This window comes from Babylonia areolata, chromosome 2, assembly GCF_041734735.1.
Source record: "Babylonia areolata isolate BAREFJ2019XMU chromosome 2, ASM4173473v1, whole genome shotgun sequence".
Lineage (NCBI taxonomy): Eukaryota > Metazoa > Mollusca > Gastropoda > Neogastropoda > Buccinidae > Babylonia > Babylonia areolata.
In genome coordinates this window covers 41,695,554-41,718,973 of record NC_134877.1, presented here as the reverse complement: position 1 = coordinate 41,718,973, position 23,420 = coordinate 41,695,554, and the positions used below count along the sequence as shown (strand labels likewise).

At 37.8% G+C, this 23,420-nt stretch overlaps 1 protein-coding gene across 1 annotated transcript in view; it reads right to left on the bottom strand.

The window, feature by feature from the left end:
- LOC143301490 (uncharacterized) overlaps nt 1-23,129 on the bottom strand; it is a 29,178-nt gene extending 6,049 nt beyond the window's left edge. Inside the window, exons 1-13 of the mRNA XM_076615809.1 lie at nt 22,950-23,129; nt 19,141-19,220; nt 17,742-17,796; nt 16,755-16,864; nt 16,330-16,436; nt 14,947-15,040; nt 13,885-14,007; nt 12,532-13,058; nt 9,914-10,024; nt 6,456-6,538; nt 5,169-5,268; nt 4,098-4,183; nt 374-570 (exon numbers count right to left, since the gene is read on the bottom strand). Coding sequence (XP_076471924.1) covers nt 374-570; nt 4,098-4,183; nt 5,169-5,268; nt 6,456-6,538; nt 9,914-10,024; nt 12,532-13,058; nt 13,885-14,007; nt 14,947-15,040; nt 16,330-16,436; nt 16,755-16,864; nt 17,742-17,796; nt 19,141-19,220; nt 22,950-23,058 — 1,782 coding nt within the window. The 5' untranslated portion in view covers nt 23,059-23,129. The remainder of the gene's footprint in view (nt 1-373; nt 571-4,097; nt 4,184-5,168; nt 5,269-6,455; nt 6,539-9,913; nt 10,025-12,531; nt 13,059-13,884; nt 14,008-14,946; nt 15,041-16,329; nt 16,437-16,754; nt 16,865-17,741; nt 17,797-19,140; nt 19,221-22,949) is intronic.
- Nucleotides 23,130-23,420: the final 291 nt, after the last annotated feature.

Below are 23,420 nucleotides of genomic sequence, written 5' to 3'. Positions count from 1 at the left end.
CAGAAAAAGTGACTTGAGGTGGTTTTTGTTTTATTTCACTGACCAGTTTATTGGTCTGCAGCAGGGAGCTGTGATGCCCCAAACTCTGGTAACCTCAGAGGTGTGTCGGTGTAGGAATGGTTTACCAATGAAATATTATAACAGTACAATTCCACAGAAGAAAAATAACAGCATGAGACTGTTTTTTGTTGCTGTTGTTTTTATACCAACCATAACTATTGTTTGTGTTGATATCTGTGCAGGGTTATGTATAGAAGTTGTCATTTCAAGAGTTTAAATGCATGTTACACTGAATTTTACATTGTGCAACACCACAGAGCATGTTTTACACGAAAAGGTGCTATATGAATTAGATTATTATCATGATCATTACCAGATTACTGTCTGCAGCAACAGGGAGCTGTGCTGGACAAGGCTCTGGCAACCTCTGCGGCGTGGTGGTGTAGGGTATGGACAGCTGGGAGATGGCTGACATGAGGTGGTCCCGGTGGGCCATCAAGGCCTTCACCTGCTCCTCCAGCTGCCGGTTCTCCGTCCTCAGCTCATTCAGCTGCCCCAGCACCACCGCCACTGTGCACCCCAACACATGTACATACAGGACTCAGTGCTCCAGACTGGTTTATATCAATATAATGATGATCTGTATCCACCCCAACACATGTACATACAGGACTCAGTGCTCCAGACTGGTTTATATCAATATAATGATGATCTGTATCCACCCCAACACATGTACATACAGGACTCAGTGCTCCAGACTGGTTTATATCAATATAATGATGATTCTGTATCCACCCCAACACATGTACGTACGGGACTCAGTGCTCCAGACTGGTTTATATCAATATAATGATGATCTGTATCGACCCCAACACATGTACATACAGGACTCAGCACTCCAGACTAAGTTTTTTTGTTTTTTGTTTGCTTGGTTTTTTTACTTTATTCCTTTTTTTTTAATTTACCTTTTTTTTTCTTTTTCTTTTTTTTATACTTTTTTTTTCCATTTATTTTTAGTCTTTTTTTTTTAGTCTTTTTTTTTTCACTGTCTTTTTCTTTTTTTTCTCAAGGCCTGACTAAGCGTGTTGGGTTACGCTGCGGGTCAGGCATCTGCTTGGCAGATGTGGTGTAGCGTATATGGATTTGACCGAACGCAGTGACGCCTCCTTGAGCTACTGATACTGATACTTATATCAATATCATGACGATCTGTATCCACCCCAACGCAAGTACATACAGAGTTCAGCACTCCAGACTGGTTCACATCACTATCATGATGATCTGTATCCACCCCAACACACGTACACCACTCCAGACTGGTTCATATCAATATCATGACGATCTGTATCCACCCCAACACACGTACACCACTCCAGACTGGTTCATATCAATATCATGACGATCTGTATCCACCCCAACACACGTACACCACTCCAGACTGGTTCATATCAATATCATGACGATCTGTATCCACCCCAGCAAACCTACAACACTCCAGACTGGTTTATATCAGTATCATGATGATCTGTATCCACCCCAACACAAGTACATACAGGACTCAGCACTCCAGACTGGTTTATATCAAAATACTGATGATCTGTATCCACCCCAACACAAGTACATACAGGACTCAGCACTCCAGACTGGTTTATATCAATATACTGATGATCTGTATCCACCCCAACACATGTACATACAGGACTCAGTGCTCCAGACTGGTTTATATCAACATAATGATGATCTGTATCCACCCCAACACATGTACATACAGGACTCAGTGCTCCAGACTGGTTTATATCAATATCATGATGATCTGTATCCACCCCAACACATGTACATACAGGACTCAGTGCTCCAGACTGGTTTATATCAATATAATGATGATCTGTATCCACCCCAACACATGTACATACAGGACTCAGCACTCCAGACTGGTTTATATCAATATAATGATGATCTGTATCCACCCCAACACATGTACATACAGGACTCAGCACTCCAGACTGGTTTATATCAATATAATGATGATCTGTATCCACCCCAACACATGTACATACAGGACTGAGCACTCCAGACTAAGTTTGTTTTTTTTTTGTTTGCTTGTGTGTGTTGTTTTTTTTTACTTTATTCCTTTTTTTTTTAATTTACCTTTTTTTTTCTTTTTCTTTTTTTTACTTTTTTTTTTCATTTATTTTTAGTCTCTTTTTTTTTCTTTTTTTTTTCACTGTCTTTTTCTTTTTTTCTCAAGGCCTGACTAAGCATGTTGGGTTACGCTGCGAGTCAGGCATCTGCTTGGCAGATGTGGTATAGCGTATATGGATTTGACCGAACGCAGTGACGCCTCCTTGAGCTACTGATACTGATACTTATATCAATATCATGACGATCTGTATCCACCCCAACACAAGTACATACAGAGTTCAGCACTCCAGACGGGTTCATATCAACATCATGATGATCTGTATCCACCCCAACACACGTACACCACCCAAGACTGGTTCATATCAATATCATGACGATCTGTATCCACCCCAACACACGTACACCACTCAAGACTGGTTCATATCAATATCATGATGATCTGTATCCACCCCAACACACGTACACCACCCAAGACTGGTTCATATCAATATCATGACGATCTGTATCCACCCCAACACACGTACACCACTCCAGACGGGTTCATATCAACATCATGATGATCTGTATCCACCCCAACACACGTACACCACCCAAGACTGGTTCATATCAATATCATGATGATCTGTATCCACCCCAACACACGTACACCACTCAAGACTGGTTCATATCAATATCATGACGATCTGTATCCACCCCAACACACGTACACCACTCAAGACTGGTTCATATCAATATCATGACGATCTGTATCCACCCCAACACACGTACACCACTCAAGACTGGTTCATATCAATATCATGATGATCTGTATCCACCCCAACACATGTACACCACTCAAGACTGGTTCATATCAACATCATGATGATCTGTATCCACCCCAACACACGTACACCACTCCAGGCTGGTTCATATCAATATCATGACGATCTGTATCCACCCCAACACACGAACACCACTCAAGACTGGTTCATATCAACATCATGACGATCTGTATCCACCCCAACACATGTACACCACTCAAGACTGGTTCATATCAATATCATGACAATCTGTATCCACCCCAACACAAGTACATACAGGACTCAGCACTCCAGACTGGTTTATATCAAAATACTGATGATCTGTATCCACCTCAACACATGTACAACACTCCAGACTGGTAAAAATTAATATCATGACGATCTGTATCCACCACAACACACTTACATAAAGGGCTCAACACTCTAGACTGGTTTAAATCAATATCATGATGACCTGTATTATAGTACGTTTGACTGCAATTGCAAGGCATTGCTTCCTCAAGTATTCTACATCACAGTATTCTGCTAACAAGAAAAGAACATGTTTCACATTAATTTGCTAGTTAAAATTTCTGAAATTTAGTTTTTGTAGAGTGAGGTGAGAAGCATGTGAGTATTTGGTAGAAAAATTTTTTTTTCTTTTCTATGACCTGCCGATCAATTTTTCAAATGATTCAGTATAATGTCTTTCAGCCACAATCTAAATTTTCAGCAAACTTATTTTTCTGAATATAAGCAATAAAGCAGCTTACATATTACAAAATAGAACTGACTACCTATCTGTGGGGATAAACAGTACTAATATATGCTGATGGTCAAAATAACATCAAAACTGACTACCTATCTGTGGGGATAAACAGTACTAATATATGCTGATGGTCAAAATAACATCAATAAAAACCAAATAATGAGTCATTTCTTTAAAAAAATCAGGTGATCAACTTTCACTTTTTCAAAATAACCATATTATCAGTATTTTCCTTTTAAAAACATCAGATACTGATAAAGTTTCACTTGAGACAAAATCCGTTTATTTGTAGATGGCTGATCTTTTGAAGTTAACAGGTAAATTAAAGTTTTTCAATAATTTTTATTTCAAATTGAGGGCTGGAAGTTCAAATTAAGGTGAGCTGTTAAGCACAATGTAGTACACACCATCAAACTCATTGCTATGCTCCATGAGGAACCTGGCCGTATCATCCCACTGATGCTCCAGGAACTCAATCAATGACCTGGGTGTTCTGAAACAATAAGCAGACATCAAGTCACTTGTCAAACATCACCATAATCCATTGTGCGATGCTGTGAAAGCAAGGCAGACAATACTTTACATGCGCTGATAACATCATAACATACCCCCTCCCCTATCTTTGTGTGTGCATGCATGCACCACACATACATGCGCGCACTCACACAAACACACGTCTTCTCTTCCAACTGGGTCATGGGTGCAGGATTTGGATCAGGTCAGTCAACCAACACCATTTCAAGCTTACAAACTATACCTGTCACTCTGGAGTAACTGAAAGCTGTGTTAGTTGGAAGTTGCTTAGAGCCAAACTCAGAGCCATACATAACACAGCTGAAAACATGCTGGTATCAATCCAAGGAAACCTGATATGAAAGAAACCTGGAAAATAATTTTTGGCAGATGAAAGCAAGCAATAACAGAAAGAAAATAGAAAGAGTCAGAAGCAAAGAGAGCGACAGAAAAGAGAATTTCCAGCACAGAATTTTCAGAAGATGGGGATATTATTGATAACTGAAAGAACCCACAGAGTCCCCTAAGGGGTTGAGGGGGGGAATGGAGGAAGGGTGAGCTCTCTGTCTCTTTCACTGGAACTGATCCCAAATAATACAAACAAAAACAAAACTGGGAGAACTTACCTGTGCACAAAATTTGTGTCTTACTGGTAAAGAAATGTAGATATACACTGTGGTCCAGTACAAAGTACATCCTACATATGCTCCTGCGCATAAACATCAAGTTTCAAATTCTTTGCTGGTTTCAAATTCTTTCCAGGTAAGTTTCAATCAGACGTAACACCATAAAAAGATCCACATCTCTGAATACAGGACATACAGCTTTTCCCCAGCATCCTTTGCTAAACGAAGGTCAAAAAAACAGACTAAAGGCTACACAAGAGAACGCCAATCATCAAAAACAAACACACCAACACGCCCAATATAAATTCTGCTGCACTCACATACAGGATGCGGACTTACTTTCCGTTCTCAGGGTCTAATTCATGAGACAGTTGACTGGGAATACTGTTTGGTGGCAGTGGCAGCGCAAACGGTGAGGTTCTATTCGACGTCTCCCCATCTGGAGACACAATGTAAGGCTTAAAAATAAACACAGGTTGCTTTGTCATGCAACGAAGAAGACCAAAAGATCAATTATCTACACAAAAGAGCAGGTCTTTATCAACCCACAGAAAAACACAGCAAGGGATGTTGCTTCTGTGGAAAAAAAAAGGGAAGGTCTCTTTCAACCTCAAAGCAGTCTGAAGATATGGGTCTCATCCTACCAAGAAAGCACAGGTAATCTTTACTGTCACTACACAAAATTAGTCTTTTCCAAACGAATTGCGTCATATGCCAGGAAACAGTGGCCCTATGGTAATGAACCTAACCAGTATTTTTACTTCCCCTTTTACTGGAGCAGTGGTCTGGGTGCTAGTCATCTGGAAACAATAAACCAAGGTCCTGTGTGCAGCAACAAAAGGGTTGCCCTGACAAAATTCAAGGAAAAATCCACTTTGATAGTAAACAAATACGCTTGCAGTTGCAGACAGAAAAAAGAAGTCAAATCAATTCAAATTATAGTGCTGAGAGCTTTACCAGCCACAACAGCCATCTCAAGGCTGTCACCACGTTAGCATCTACTTCAAGCTAAGATAACAAAAAATACAGTAATCAGACCATAAAAATTAAATTATGAGTAATCTACTTTTAAAAATCAGATGCTGATCAACCATCCTCAGACTTGGGACTGTCAGTGTAGAGTTTGTGAAATGAGGGAAATTTGTGGCAGAGTTCGTAAAAATAGTTTTTATAGACCAAGAAACTGGTGGAGTCTTTTCGGTGTGAGGTCAGATCAAATAGGACCTCAGGTGTTTTAAGTGTGGGTGGATACAAAGTCCCAGGGCAGGAATGCAATTTGGGTTGTTGTCAAATTTCTTTTAGAAACGGTTGTTAAAAACACTGTTAATATATATATATATATATATATATATATATATATATATATATATATATATATATATATATGACACACTTTCCCAAGGAAGAGCGGCCTGAATTTAACACAGAGAAATCTACTGTGATGAAAATTAAATAAAGTACAACAGAAAACAATACAAGGTGTACAAAATGCCATGTATTCCATGGGTTACTGGGGGAGGAAAAAACACAATCTTTGAACAAGGATCATGAAAATATCTTCCATTCTATATTTTGGTTCTGGAATATGAGAGGTGTGTGCACACATTTGTCACCATAAAACTGTACCTGGTGCAGAGAAGCTACTCAAGGAGATAGGACTCTGGAAACACGGACTTCCTCCAAATACTGTGCCACCAGCCATGGGATGCCTGAAGTAATTCGAAAAGGAAATGTTATTCAGAGATGCTCAACAGCTAAATCAATCATTTGTGTTCATCTTCAGAGAAGCACAATTATTTATTCATTCACTTGTGCCCATCTTCAGAAAAGCACAATGACTCATTCATTCATCTGTGTCCACATTCAGAGCACAATGGCTTATTCAGTTGTGCTCAAAATCATATTCAAAGAAACACAAAGACTTAATTGTTTATAATTGTTTTCATCTTCAGAAGATTTTATGTTATTAATTCATTTGTGTTTATCTTTAGAAAAGCACAGTGGTTTAATCATTCATTTGTGTTCATCTTCAAAATCACAATCTGATGAGTAATTGAACATGTGTTCAGATTATTATAACTATAACATGGCTTCAAAATAATCCACATAATAAATAAATATGTCCGACTCAGAGTATGCACAATCATACATTCTTTTTCACATTGAAAATTAAAGGCACATGCACCAGTGAGTGCACACATGGTACATGCAAAGATGTATCAGAGACATTTCTTTTGTTATTGTTCTGGTGTATGCATGTATATAACCGCACAAAGTTAAGTTAGATCATAATAATTTTTCAAAACATGAAAATGAACAAGATTCTCTGAACATGAGAAAAAAATCTCAGCCATGCAACTGCTGATATTGCAAATGCAGCTCTGTACACTCAGTACAGTAGCAGTCATAAGCTTTCTCTCACTATCCCATTCTCACACAATATCCACATGCACAAATCAAATGCTAGCATGCACATGCATGCACACACACATACACACACTCTCTCTCTCTTTCTCTCTCATTGTACTTATCATTTCAAGATAATTAGAACAAAAGAGGCAAGGCCTTCAAGACTCACTTGTGATACACTTTTTAAAAAATCTATCGCTAAATGTGTTCTGTATTTGTTATTATAAAGCTTCGGGTTAAAAGAAAAAGAAAAAAAAAGTCCCAATGGCAGATTCGGGTGAAAAAAACTGTCTTACCCATTACACTATCGTGGCTCCTTAGCTGACATTCAAAAACATAATATTTAAACATGCTTTTTTAAAGGGTGATAAATCGATTGCGGTATTTGCAGTGAGAACGCTGTTTAAATCATATTATTCTGGTGTATCTTGGGCATTCAAAAAATCTTTAGAGCAATTAAAAATTCTTTTTAAGTCCGCAGTAAAGGAGACGTGGCTATCGCCGCAAGCACACTGCAACATTTAGCCATTTTCTCTGGATCTAGATAGATGTACAAGTTCACTTACAAGTTCGCTGACACGGTCGATTCAATTTCTCTTTTATGTTCATTTTAATTTTATAGTTTTAAAGTTGATATGAAAATTGAGTATTTTGTTAAACTAATAACATGTAGAGCCAAGTACAAGTACTTCTAAACGTCATATGAAGTGAAAAGGAATTCATTTTGAGAAAAGTCAAGACTGGAAATTTTTACGGCGTTTCATCAATTCAAGGGTATTAACTCTCATGGTTTATTATTTTTAACTGTGAATTCCAACTGATTCTGTGGATATTTTCATGACAGTTTGGGGCATAATCCAGTAAGTGATGAGGCGTTCACAAATCTTTCTCTGAATAAATATTTAACGGTCTCCTTCTCCAACTTTCCATCACATGTTATCGTGTATTGTCGATTGAATATAGGATTGAATGGGCAGGTCAACAACTTGAAACAAAATGGCGTCGTTCGCGTTCACGAAGAATATGAGCACGCGCTTTGAATATGTATAAATATGTGTACGCAACTGATTTTTGCCCATGACCTTAAGGGCTCAGCCAATAGATCTATAAAGTCCACTCGTCGTACTGATTTTAGTATTTTCCGAAAAAGACCACTTGGGTGAATGAACACAGTGAAAGCCCTGTACACTGAGAGTAAAACACACAAGCTTTTTATGTCACATATTGAGTATAATTTCAAAATGTAATGTTTAAGATGAGAAAGATCAGTTAAAAGCAAATTAAGCCCCCTAGAATTAATTACAGATTACTTTCCCTTTATTACTATCTGCACCAAAGACATGCAAAATAAATATAACTTCCATGCTTAGCAAAAGAAGTTCCTGTTTGAACAAAAAAATGATAAAAATGACTGTTCTTGTTGTTGTGTCAGAATATCAGATCAAAGTGCCCAGTTTAGAGAATAAAAAAAATATAAATATAACAGTAAATTCAGTTTGCATATAATATGGCTCCTTTTTTTTTTTTTTTTTTTTTTTTGTGCCCATCCCAGAGGTGCAATATTGTTTTAAACAAGATGACTGGAAAGAACTGAATTTTTCCTATTTTTATGCCAAATTTGGTGCCAAATGACAAAGTATTTGCAGAGAAAATGGCAATGTTAAAGTTTACCATGGACACATGGACACACACACACACACACACACACACACACACACACACACACACACACACACATACAACCGAACACCAGGTTAAAACATAGACTCACTTTGTTTACACAAGTGAGTCAAAAAGCCAAAGTAAACGAAACATACACTATCAGTCTTTTATCTCCTAAATACATATGCATTCATAATAATAATTACAACAACAAAACATATATATATATATATATTATGCAGCATACATTCAACCAAGCAAACTTGAAAAGTTTGTGGATATATCATACAATACAGATATTCCATTGCAGCAAGCATATCTATAGATGCAAATGAAATTCATGACATAATGTGCTCATAAATTTAAAGCTTCATGCATATGCTGATATTGATACAAAAGCCAAGTACATAAATCATGTGCTTGTGATTATGTGAATTTACACCTTTACGTGTATGGAAGAAATGCAACAAATCAAAATCAAAATAAACATATACAAAACAACAAGTAAAAATATTTTAAAATATCTAAAGTAATGGACTATACTGATAAGATTAAAATACATCTTTAAAAGTTTCTGCTACAGATGTACTATCTAAGACTCCTTAAGAAATGAGATAAAAATTGCAAGTTATTCAATACACCTAACAGATATATATCCTTTATCTATGTCTCAAAACTCTGCAACTGACACTAAATTTTCCTACTGCCTACAAATAACATATAAAATTACTGCATCCTTCACTAATCTGTCGGCATTCTCCTACTGCCCACATGCTAAGAAACAAAACCTTACTAAAAGATTTGTACAAGTTTAGTGCACAACTACAACTTCATATTTACTATCAATACACAATGATACCACCTGTCTCTCTCCATCTGTTTGCCCCCTTCCAACTCCACTCCTCTCAGTCTCTCTTGTCTGCGTGAAGTGAGAGACAGGGAAAGGGCAACAGCATGTCTGAACACTGAGGGAAGGGATGGATGCTAGCCTAAGGTTGGTAACACAATCTCACCCTGAAGCAGACACTGCACCAGCCAACTGGTCGCTGCTCAAAGTTTTTCTCTTCCTTTGAGCGGCAGGTTGAGCAGCTTTCCTTCCCCTCTTGCCTCTACGTGCCTGTGATCTAGCCACCATACAAATCCCAGCATTAGACAGCTACAACACGCTTGCACAAATGTTAATGTACTCCCCCATTGTAACCACCACCTTCTACTAGCTCTGCAGATAACATCTGAAAATAGTAATGAAAGGTATTACCTCTGCCGTTAAATGTTACATTCTAACAGAATAAGATCAACATACCCGGTAATTTTGTTGTTGTTGTTTAAACAGTAAATAATATCAACAATCAAAACTTACCCCCAGCGTTTTGTTGTTAGTACTTATCATATCAAATTAGTGGGTAGGATGACAGTCTAAACTGTCATGTGGAATGTGGAGTGTGTAAATCTGACAAATCAACTGATCATAGCAAGTGACTCATTGTACACTGACAATGACATCCCATATGTGAACACATGTGCACAATGCTTTTGTAGTGATGCCTGCACAAGTATGCCGATTGGTATGGAAATGATGGTTTCAGAACCTTTATAACTGTGTCTGATTTATCAGCCTCTGGACATGTTTTAACCAAGTGCACGTGACTGTGAATGCCCAAATGCATCACAAAATACTTGAAAATAGCAGCACAGCCAGGATTTCCAGGCACATGCAATATAAACAATACAAAACAACATGGTATTACACAACACAAAAAGCACTTGAACTGCTTCAGACAACTGACCAGATTTTGATAAACTTGTGACAGTAGTAGCTCTCATGATGATGGGTAGTCTAAAACTCTAACACAGACTTGGATGTTGATTAAATTAGGGGTCTAACAGACATTATCAAAATACATAGATTAGGGTACTGATTAAGTTAAGGGTCTAATAATGATATGAAAAGCCCAAGCGATTGTGAGTCAGCAGTAAACAAGGCAGTGAGTCATACCGTTCCTGACATGTATATAAGAAGTATGTTTGAGAAACAGTTGTTTTTGTGTGCGTTTTTGTTGTTGTTGTTGTTGTTGTTTGTTTTTCAGCAAATTATTCTGTGTACTTAGACTAGCACAAAATTCTGCACACCAAGACCAGCTCACAGTTATATATAGTAAGATGATGCTTCCCTTCTGTACTCCCCTTTGTTCTGACAAAGACCACTAATTGTATAAAAATACACAACACAGGAGACAACACCCCTTCATCTATTTCGAATCTATTTCTGGATCAGTGTCACCATTCTAAATGATGAATGATAATGTTTCAAGGCTGTTTCTTTGAAAGTTCTTGTGTACAAAAACAATGTTTTTGATGTTGCCTGATTTTCTTTTGTTCAGCTGTTCACTTGCTACCTACAAATTGATTATATGATTGTGAGTTTCAAACTCAAAGGGTTCATTTTCAAAGCATTTTGGTAAATAATAAATGTTTTCCTTCTTGAGTTCTTTTTCCTTGATCATACAGTGGCTAGAGTGTATGGACAGGCCCTTTTGAAAACCGGCCCTTTTGTTGTTCTTGCTTTTGTTTGTTCATTTTTTGAGTATTTATCTATTTTGCCTCTATCACTGAAAATTTAAACAGAGTATATCATATACACCCAACCACACTATTAGTCTTAACTGCTAACAAGATTCCTGACCATAACACAAACTGTGGAGGTAAAAAAAAAAAAGAAGTAAATTTAACAGCTGCCAATCTTCTGGATTTGGTGGGATCCTGGGTACTGCTACTGATGAACCACCTTTTTCATGTGACATCTGGGTTTCAGCTAGAACCATTTTCATGCCCAACTATTACAGCTGATCAATGAAGACCAGACCAACAAACAAATCTTCCAGTAGAGTTTATAATACACTTCTGATGATTTTTACATGCACAAAATGACATTTCAACTGTACTCTTTTCTCTTTTCTTCTTCTTTTTTTTTTATCACTTTTCCAACACAGGCTTTGAGGGGGTGGGAGAGGGGGTAAACACTGAGAATGTGGGAATAGAAAAAGAGATTGGCAGCTGTGAAATCTGCTCTGAACTCAAATCCAATTCAAAGCAGTTCCAAAAACAGAAACGGACAATATATATATATATGCACAGTGGGACACACAGTTGGTAACAAAGCATTCCAAAATGTGTAACCAATCTACACATACACAATAAGCTAAATAAGAGAAAATAATGGAATAGTGACTGCCATTTTTTTTTTTAAAGCATTACGATAAAATATGTGGCTTATGGCACAATGTAAAATGTGTTACAAGCTCAGTTTTCACTGTGTAAAGCTATTATACAACTGGCTTAACATATCAAATATTACCACTCAGAAAGGCAGCATTTATTTTATATTAAAAAAAAAGAACTGTAAAAAAAAAAGAACATGATATGAAAATAGTAAATAAATTCCGTCAAAGCAGAATGCAGAGGAAACTTTTTAGCAACTAATCTAAGAAAGCCATCATCACTTTAATCCACTTTAAGCACAGTAAGCACATGCACCTAATAAATGCCACAAGCATAAGTTACTATTTTCTCCTGATTTCATAAATCATAATATGTGAGACACACACTCACATCATGACAACACACATCTTACTTGGCGCATGGCTGCTTCCCTTTCGTAGTCTCCGAAGTAGACCCTAGTGATGATGAAGCAGCTAAAAGCAAACTCCCCTGTCCTACAAATCCGTTTGCACTGCTTTGCTTCCCATCATTACTGGAGGAGCCCTGTTCATTTGTCACAATCACAGACTGATGGGCAAGCCCACTGGCTGCCACTGACCCAAAGATACCACCACTTCGCCCACTGCTCAACAACGTATCGCACTGTGCAGTGAACAGGTTTTCTGAAGACGTCCCAGCTGTGGCAAAGCTCGGCTGACTGTGACCGGCACTGCTGATTGGAAAGCACTCAGTGGTGTAGTTTTCTGGTTTGGCAAAAATGTGTCTGCGAGTACGGGTGCTGGCCATGGTCTTGGCGGAGGGTGTCTCTTGAGATGCCGTGGTGTGAAAAGGCTCCCCCTTCACTTCCCCTTTCGTGGTTTGCAGGACTTCTTGGTCCCCAACAGCTTCTGAAAGGGCAGGGGAGGGCTCGGAACCAATGGAACTGCTTCTACTGGCAGTCTGAAACAAGGAGGAAGGACAAGCTTGTTAAGCAGCCCAAGGACAGAACAGCTGCCAACACTTCTGATGTTTGTCCACTTAAGTCTGTCTGGTTCATTTCTATGACCAAACTTACAACACTTTTGCATGTTCTTAATCTTATACATGTGCACGCGCACACACACACTTGCACACACAAACACACACACAGACATTATGCAAGCATCCAGTTCAGCTGAATTTTCCTCTCTCATGAAATGAAAACACATGGTAAGTGCTCTTTGTGTGCACAGCTTTTTTAACAGCTTGTGTCACCATACAAATTATAAACAATCACAAATGTATGGATTCCATTTTCAGTGCATACATCAAATGTTGGATGAATTCTAATAACTAAACCTCTTTCTAGCAAGTTCTAACTTATCATTTTGCATCCTTCTTATCCACAAGTGCTTCTAACATTTGGCTGTGTAATCAGAAATAAAACAAGTGAATGACAATATTCTGTCCCACAACTACACACTATAATATCCACTCATAGCAGCAGGATCTACTTATGTAGCCAAAAATAAAACTATGAAAAATAAAAGTTCTGAAACATTTACAAGCACAACAATAGAATTTTAATTCACAGGACAGCCATGTATTCCGGCCTAGTTTTGTTATCAAAAGGCACATCTTTCAATACAATCAATGAAGCGACAATGGACTGCTGATATGAGTATGCGCAATTGCGAGATGTCTTCATAAATAAATAAATAAATGAGTGCGCAATTAAAAAAACATATCCATTAAACTAAAACTAAACACCATTCCCCACTGTTAAAATCTGCAGTCATACTCTGACCTTTCTCTCTTTACTCAGCCTGTATGTCCCGTTTTCATGCTTTTCTGATGCGGTCTCCGGGGTGGTATTGTCAGCTGGAATTGGTATGAAGGCAGGAATGGTTTTCACGTTGCCATCCTTTCTCTGCACCAAAATCCAATACTTCTTGTTAGCTTTGTTGCATGGACAAAACAGAACAACTGATGATTTGGTGGTTTAAGCATTAAGATTCAATACTGTACAAATTCATTCAAACAGTGTTGTCATACTTTCCAGTCATATAGCATTTATTTATGTTGTCCACAAAGTTCAAGTCTAAGATCTAACACAGTGACAGCAAAGACTGCACCCACCCACGCACACATGCACAAAACTCCTTACATCTGAAAGCAAATCAATGAAATACAACAATGCCAAAGACAATAAAAGAGAGACAGGAATAATAAACACACAGCACAGACTGCACTGATTTTTTCTCTCTCTTTTTTTTTTTTTTATAGATCATAATCTAATTCATAATTGTGTATGAGGAAAGCAGTTTGTATGCTCAGTATACACTCCAACAGGTACACCATACATGCAAATTTTATCCAGGCAGGAACAAAAAGTACTCCAGACAATCAGCATGGTCCTTTGGACATGTACAAATGTGGTTGAAATATATTTTATATTGTGGTTTCTAGTAAAATTTGTATGCATAGTTATAATCCATTTGTCCAGAAAATATTCTGTTACTGTGTAAATGACGAGTAATATTCAAAATGAACAAATTGAAAATCTGATTGAAAAAACAACAAACCACTGCTTTCAAAACAACTGTGTGTCTTTGAAAAAATGCAAAATTGGATATCACATCTTTTGTATTCTTCATTCAATTGCCTTCCAGAAAATGTATACTTTTATGGTTCTCTATCCAATAAAAAAGTCCACAAACTTTTCTTATATATACCCATTCTTTGTGAAAAATCCCCAGCAAATAGATTTCACTTAACTCTTATCTCCCAGGCAGTGAAAGGGTTAACATGGGCTCATTGGGCATAAAGTGAAGAAATTAAGATCATACTCCAGACGCACAAGTCTTACCACTCTCTTGAAATGGTATGAACAGTAGGCAATGTATTTCACATTGTCTCCCCTCGTACCAGACACTTCACACAGGAGACCTTCACTTTGGCCACTGAAGAGTAAAGTAATAATCAATTAAATTAATTAACCACATATCATAAATCAAAGTTCTTTCAACACAATCATAAATTTACCCCAAGGCATTTCTGAATCAAGAAGAAAAAACAAGTTCTGAATACATGTGATATCCGATGACACATATATTTTTCTTTCTTCAATAGACAGGTGCGTCTATTAATCAAAAGTGCAGTGCATCCTAAAAAGAATACAATCATCAGTTTTATCAAGAATATTTCAGATAACAAAACAGTAAAGAGCGTATGACCACAAAGAGGTAAAGAATTACAATTCAGTGACAGGTACATAAAAAAGTGTGGCACAGAATATGAATTATTTCTAAAGGCCAAACATGGGCTGTGATAGACAAAATCTGAAGAAACATCAGTGGAAGGATCGGACGAAAGGATGTACTTTTCTCCGTTTTAAAATATGTTTCCTTGGTCCATTATTCCCTTCTCCCATATTCCTGATGGTAGTAGTTCTTGTTCTTGCTTTGCTTATGAACTGGTAGTGCATACAAACTACAGACGCATATATGCACGTACGCACGCGCACATTCAAACAAGCACACGCCCACACACGATGATGCAGTCGGGAAAAAACTATTAAAAAAAACATTCAATCACTTTATTTCTTTTTCTTTTTGTGAACCACACCTCAGACTACAGTTTATGTGAGCCTACAGAGCTACTAAACAATTTCTATTCAGTCCTCTAGAAAATCCAAGTTCAAGCAAGCTCCATAACTGGCTTGCATATAAATATTTACAAAATATACAAATAGGGTCAGTTTACATGAAACACCATATCATACACACAACTATCTAAAAAATAAAAATAAAAATTTTTAAACATGGAACAAGTGGATTTGTCCAAATTCAGTGATGCCTCCTTGAGAAAATGACATTCACATCACCACACAGATGTACCAGCCCTTTCACATCATGAAATGATTTCATTTTTTCAGTTGCAATGTCAAAGCGATTCAAAAACGAAATTATATGAACACTGGAAACTCCCTCAAATATACACTCTAACCCTATTGCAAGTGGCAGACATGCAGTTATCCTCTTCCAAATTTCTTGCTTGTATAAATGACTTGCACCACTGAGAATGTACATTCTCTTGCCATTTAACCACAAACGGGAACATATGACTCAATCTGTGATGGTCAGTTTCCCATGATTTTAGCAGTTGGTCAATAGCAAACTTAAAACAAGAACATTAAGAAGCCATGTATCAACAATAATTTCACAGCTTCACACAAGTGCCTAAGGCTTACCAGGTGACATGGAAGAATTGCCGACATCCTGCTTTATTGCACTGCATACAGGCACCGGAGTAGTTCTTTGTAGCATCCTTTTTCCTCTCCTCACAAATGTAGCAGACCTGAACACAAAGAAAGTGTGTGTACTCTCACCTCAACTTCTCCGCTGGAAAAATCCCTGTCAAACAACTGAATTCCTTACAGCAGCTTGAAACTGATCTAATTATCAAGTTCTCTACTACCTCTGGATATTAAATATAATGAGAGTAGTCATGGTTTATAAAAAGCAAAAACCAGTAAACGTAGAATCCTTGGAAGACAACACTCTTGTGAAAGAAATCCATCTTATTTACTATAAAAACCTAAAATTACATTTGATTTATTGAAATCAACTAATATTCTACTCAGAAATAACAAATTTTATCAACTGATACACCTACCTTGCTGAATCTGTCGTGAGGGACAGACTTGAGGACAATAGGTTCCATAGTTTCCACATTTTGAAAACAGGCTTCTGGGATGTACAGAGCACATATCACATGGCACCATCCTGTAGGACAAACAGTATACAAGAGTTGTTTTTTGCCATGGATAGATAGGCAGACAGGTGTTGTAAAATCTAACATACTATTCAGTGGTAAATAGACAAAGGAAAATCTATTTGCTTCTTTTTTTCTTGAGTATGCTCCAGCGGCATTACATAATAAGAGAAAAATCAGATGTTAAGGAAACAGAAATGGACAAACACAAGAGTCCTTCAACAGTCTGAATATAATTATCAGTAACTCATAATGACATGATTAATGATACAGTGTAATTCACAACAACAAAGTTAAAATCAAAATGGTTTTTAATCCTGTCCTCCCACTCAAGCTCAACATGTGTGCATGTATGTGTCCATCTGTGTCTGTGAACATGTGCATACACAGGCATGTTCTCATGTTATCAATATTAAATATAAATATATAATATATGTGTGTGTGGTCACTAAGTTAACAACAAATATTTTCTGCATATATTTAACTTAGTAATAAGTATCCATGTATGTGTATGTGTTTGTGCATTCACATGTACAATCATGCATGTGCATGTGCATGGATGTTTGTGTGTGTGTGTGTGTGTGTGTGTGTGTGTGTGTGTGTGTGTGTGTGTGTGGGTGTGGGTGGGTGTGTGGGTGTGTGTGGGTGTGGGTGTGTGTGTGTGTGTGTGTGTGCATTTGGAAATGTGTGTGTGTGTGTGTGTAAATGTGTGTGTGCACGCACATGGGTGTGTGTGTGTGTTTTTGAGTGTGTGTGTCCATGTGCCTGTGTGTGTCCATGTGTGTGTGTGTGTGTGTGTGTGTGTGTGTGTGTGTGTGTGTGTGTGTGTGTGTGGTGTGTGTTATACTTATAGCTGTCATAAAAAAAAAAATTAAAAAAAGAATTTACCTCCTGAATCTGTTCTCTTCAATGCTCCATCCTTTTCAGGGCAAAGCTCGCATCTCTTTTGAAACAAAACAGAAAAATAATTTTTGTTTAATCACACATCTTCAGCATTAAACATATTTATTTATCTATCTACCTATCTGGCACATGTGTCTGTCCAAATCTCAACCAAAAGAACTAAAACTGTGATACCATTTTAAAAATATACACGTATCATGGCAGCTTCCATCTGTATTTCGCGAAGTAGACTGCCTACCCAGGCTGCATGCCTGAAACAATAATCTGCCTGAAATCAGGCATCATTGATGTCCACTATTTATATGTACCTGTGCCATGAATTCTGTATCCATCATGGTCCATGTTCATCTTTGGGCCTGACAGTTCAACTTCTTTATAATAAATTTTCCACAACTGCACAAAGTTCTTGCATGGTAAAAAGTAATGTATTTACCAACTTGAAAGAGTCACAGAGACTGGGAAAATTGTGTACCCATTGTCAGTGATCAGAGTAGTCAGTAATGTCTGGACGACATATTCAATAATAATAATCAATAATCATTCAACTAAATATTAATGTTAAACTATCAGATTCAAAAGAAATATCAAATAAGCTGCTCAATTTTTTTTCTCAACTTATGTTCAAGAGTGATGAGACTTCCTCAATAATTCATATATATATATATATATATGTATATATATATATATATATATATATATATATGCAGCCCATGTATCACAAGAGATCATGTAAAAGACATTCAACTTTTCACTCTAATTTCAGTAAAGTCCTGTGATGTCTTATTCCAAAGAGAGAGAGAAGGGTTGAGGGAATGAGATGATCCATGGAACCAGAGAGAGATACAGAGACAGAGACAGAGAGAAACAGATAGAGAGAAAGACAGAGAGACACAGAGAGAGAGAGACACACACACACAGAGAGAAAGACAGACAGAGAGAGAGAGAGAGCTGAATACTGAATCTAAAGTCAGAAATATTCAAACAGAAAGACAGACATACATGCAGTGTATGCACATAGGCAGTGAAAGACTAAGGGAAAGAAAGAAATTCCCACAAAGCTATCCACTTAACTTTCTTCAATACTGATTTCAAACAAAGATATAGTATACTATCGTTGTTTTTCAAAAGCATATATTGATCTATATATCTTTTTAATGAATATCATTCTCTGACTGGGTCTTACTCTTAGTTCCTCAGTCTTACTCATTAAATTAAAGCTTTTAATACACTAAAGCATTCATATAAATTAATACATGTTAACTTAAAATAAATTCTAAAGCCTAACACAAAGCATGTTACCCAAAAAGTGAAACACTGAAAAGCAATGTTTCACTAACTGAGATCTGTTATAAATGACACTGTCAAAGACATTAACAATACTTACCACTCGTGCTGCTCTCTCTTGTGATTCACATTTCCGGCAATACCAAGGTCCAGAAGGAACTGATATTATGCCGTAACAAGCTGCAAAATAAGATGGATACCATAAACACACAATGGAGAGTATCATAAACACTATGGAGTGTTGAACTCTTTTTTTTTTTCAGTTTCTAAATAGTAAACCGATTTCAGTAAAAGAGGGTTAATCCCTCATCATTCCTGTTGACCTGCAAACCTGATCTTGTTCCTCTTATCACGACTTATGTTGAAATAATTACAACTGACTCAAGATGTTGATTTAATTGATCTTTATAGTCTAGGGGTTGTTTTGTTTGGAAGGGGGGGGGGGGAGTGGTTGTTGTTGTTACTGTACTAGCATGTTATGATTGATGAAGGAAGCAAAACTTTTTTGTGTTTTTAAGAAAAATGTCAGTGGACTGAAAGAAATACCACTGATAATCCAGGTGATGGGTTAGGAAAAAGAAATTGCCAGTATCATGTCTGCTAATACTAGGTGAGGGCTATTTCCCACTGAGCAGGTCCTATATCATTTAGTCAGGTAAACTGGCATTGCAGTCAGCTACTGGACCTAGCGTCACACCAACCTACCAGTGGACTGGCCTGGTTTCAGGCCTTACTCCAGCAGTGTTTGACAAACTGACACTGGTCAAAATACATTTGTTATCCTTCAACTTTATGGGGTTTGACTGCTAAAAAAAAAAAAAAAAAAAAAAAAAAAACCGACGAAGAAGAAATAACGTATACCTGAACGGTTAGCTTTAACTTAGCTTTAATATTTAAATGCTCAACTGAAACTGGAATTTCCTAATCCTCAAGCTATTAGCAAAGGGTTAACGTTTAAGTCCAACTGAACAAAACATCATGAAATGAAAACCTACAGCCTGAACCCTCTGAATGATGAAAATCCATCAAGGTGCAATCCCAAAAAGTAAAAAAATCATATATAGCACAGAACTATAGATTTTATATTTGTATCTGTATCAGTGTGTGTGTGTGTGTGTGTGTGTGTGTGTGTGTGTGTGTGTGTGTGTGTATTGACTGACATTAGACACTGACAGTTCCCCTTCTTAACTATATTCAATATTATCAATAATGATGAAAATAATGGGTATAAATTCATTAATATTAATATTATTATGCACTCTACCTCCTTAGTGCAGGGGCCCAGAGCACTGACAATAGACCACTGGAAAGTTCCATGCTTACATGACTTATAAAGGCACGTCACATGATCTGCCTCTCAAAATTGACTAGCTCTCCTAAATTGCAAACAACAAAGGCTATCAAGAGAGGCAGAATGTGCAAACCAGCAGGCTTCTTTATTCAACTTTTTTTTTCTATTGTGCATATGATGGCACTTCATTGTACGGAGTTTGGTTGTAGCAATGGAAGTTATCAACTGAAGAAAAGGAGGATAGCACGTTTGCTGCTTTTGCCTATGTTGATCGCCTTTGGCATAGCTCATGATTTTCAGTAAAAGTTAAATCAAAATGCTAATGCACAAAATCCAAGATTGCCATGTAACTCTCCAGCAGTCAATTAATATCAGTATGGGAGTAGATTGGGGGTGGGTAAATGACTACAAAAATTTCACAAAACAAGGCATGAAGATTGAAATCAAGATGTGTTTAAGCAAGACAAATGAAATGTGTCCATGACAAAGCACACACACACATGCACACATGCACGCGCGCGCACGCACGCACGCACGCACACACTCACACACACTCCGCCAATACCTAAACAAAGCATTGGTACCTGTAGATGTGATTTGAGGCCAGATTTCAACTGAGATTTTGTTTGACCATGACAAATTTGGCAAGGAAGTTTGTTCTTGGTGACAAGACAAAGGTAAGAAAGGGCACAATTTCCTTGCCATTTCTTTTCATGATGTTGGTTACACAGATATATATGTGTTAATAATTCTATTGTGACTGCATCTGCCCAGATGTGAACTGGAAAAACGGCACTCCCACACCAGGAGCCCTTCAATACCAAGTGCAAGAGGCACTTTTGAATGTCACAGACAGCCCAGCTCACCCGAGTCCATGAGAGAAAACAATGTACTGGACTTGGTCTTCACAACGAATCCAACCCTGGTGAAGAACTCATCTGTCCCTGGTATCTCTGACCATGTCAATGCCATAACAAACATCAACTCAAAAGTCTTCTACCAGCGTCAACTTAGGAGGAAGATCCACCTGTTCACACGCACTGACTGGGATGACCTGAATGCTGACCTGAGTGGTATGAAGGATGAGGTCAGAGAACTTTTCAAGTACAACCAAGGGTCAGATGTGAAAACCACATGGAAAGCCTTAGAGACACACAAGCCACAAACTCCCATGTACCATCCAAGCTCAGCAATGGAAGGAAGAACTTGCCATGGGCTGAACAATAGGCTGAAGAGACTTCGACAGAAAAGGCACCTCTTCACCAGGACAAGAAGTTAAGAAGACAAAGGACTGGGCAAATTTCAAATTTGTCCAGATGCAGTGCAGGAGACAGATGAGAAAAGCATAGAGAGACTACATCGGCAACACCATCACTGATGGCCTGAGCACCAACAACAGCAAGCCCTTCTAGCAGCACATCAGGAGTCAGAGGCCTATAGGATGACCGCATACACAGAACTTGTACGATCCATACTTGAGTATGTGGCAGTGGTATAGGACCCCTACCACAAAGGCAATGTTGACAAGATCGAAAGTATACAACACTGAGTAGCACATTTCATCAAGGGAGACTACAGAAATAAAGAACCTGGCTGTCTCTCAACCATGCTGAAAGAACTGCAGCTTCCAAGCCTGAAAGAGAGATAACAAGACCTCTGTCTCTCCTTAAAACAAGTGGTTAAAAGGTCTGTGCCAGCCATACCATCTGACCAATTCACAAAAGAACAAGCAACAAACAGATGCCGCATCCACTGATCCAGCCTAAGCACTTTGCTGATTTTGTCTCCAGCAACATCGCAGAGAGACCAGCCAGGAAAAATAATAGAACATTAGAGGTTCCAGTAGCAAGAACATAAAAACTTGTTCTTTGTAAGAACAACTGTAAACTAGAACAAGTTGAGCGACGACCACCAGCTGCTAGCAAGCATGTAGGACCACCATCATAATGACAGCAGCATGCGTACTGTGTAAAAAGCTACAAAGCTAACCCACTATCCCTGTCCCCGTCCTCACCCCCGTTGTGTACATATAGCCAGTCTGGCTCCTACAACATACCCTGTCTAAGTCAAAAACAGAAATAATCACAAGCATGCATGGGACCCTACACGCAATATATAAATCACTTTGTGCATGTGTACAACTCTACTTCATTACTTGACAGGGAAACTAATATATAAATCACTTTGTGCATGTGTACAACTCTACTTCATTACTTGACAGGGAAACTCAAACTGTGAAAATATACACAATGAATGAATGATGTATCACTATATGATTCCTGGATTCTTTGCACGATTACTTTTTAAGCCATTTTGTAAGTAGTATATAGATATTGGTGTCATGCTGTTGGTTTCCACTCGATGGAGTTTTGCTTTGCTAAACACTGTTGTGTTTGTGAACGTTTTCGCTCAGTATGGCGGCCACCCTTCGTGCAACTCGTTTCTTTCTCATTATTTCTACCGATAACATGTGTAAAAGCAATTGTATTGGGATAACAGGGACAACAGAAAGTACCCCAAATAGCATTGGCAATACGCTAACAGTGCATATTTAATACACAAACACTAATCATTTCCATTTTTCCTCTCCGCTGATTTATACAGTATTCTAATTTTACCCTGGTGAACAGCGACGTTGCAGCCATGTCCGTCACAGTAAACCAAAGGATTCTCTTTCCACCCGCGCTCATCGGAACAAACACAACAACCACCAACCATCTCCTTCATTTTCTTTCACAAAATATATCTCAACTACTGATGTGCACTGAACACACAGTGCTGCACCGGTACGTGATTTTTTGATCACTCATCTCCACGTTTCATAAAGCCGAACATGGGAGGTAAGTTTTGACGTCCACGCACATCTTTTTACCAGAGGTTTCCGTATAATTTTGCAAATAAAAACAAAAAAAGAACAAATGTAGAAGTTTCTTTGACTTTTCATGGGTTTTTTTATTTGCATAAAAGGCCAAGATGTTTTCAAACCGACACCACTGATGTCTTAGCTCATCACGCAAAAAGCACAGGAACATGTAATTGCTGGCATGTCTTATTTTGTACAAAACAATGTAAATAGACATTCTAATTCC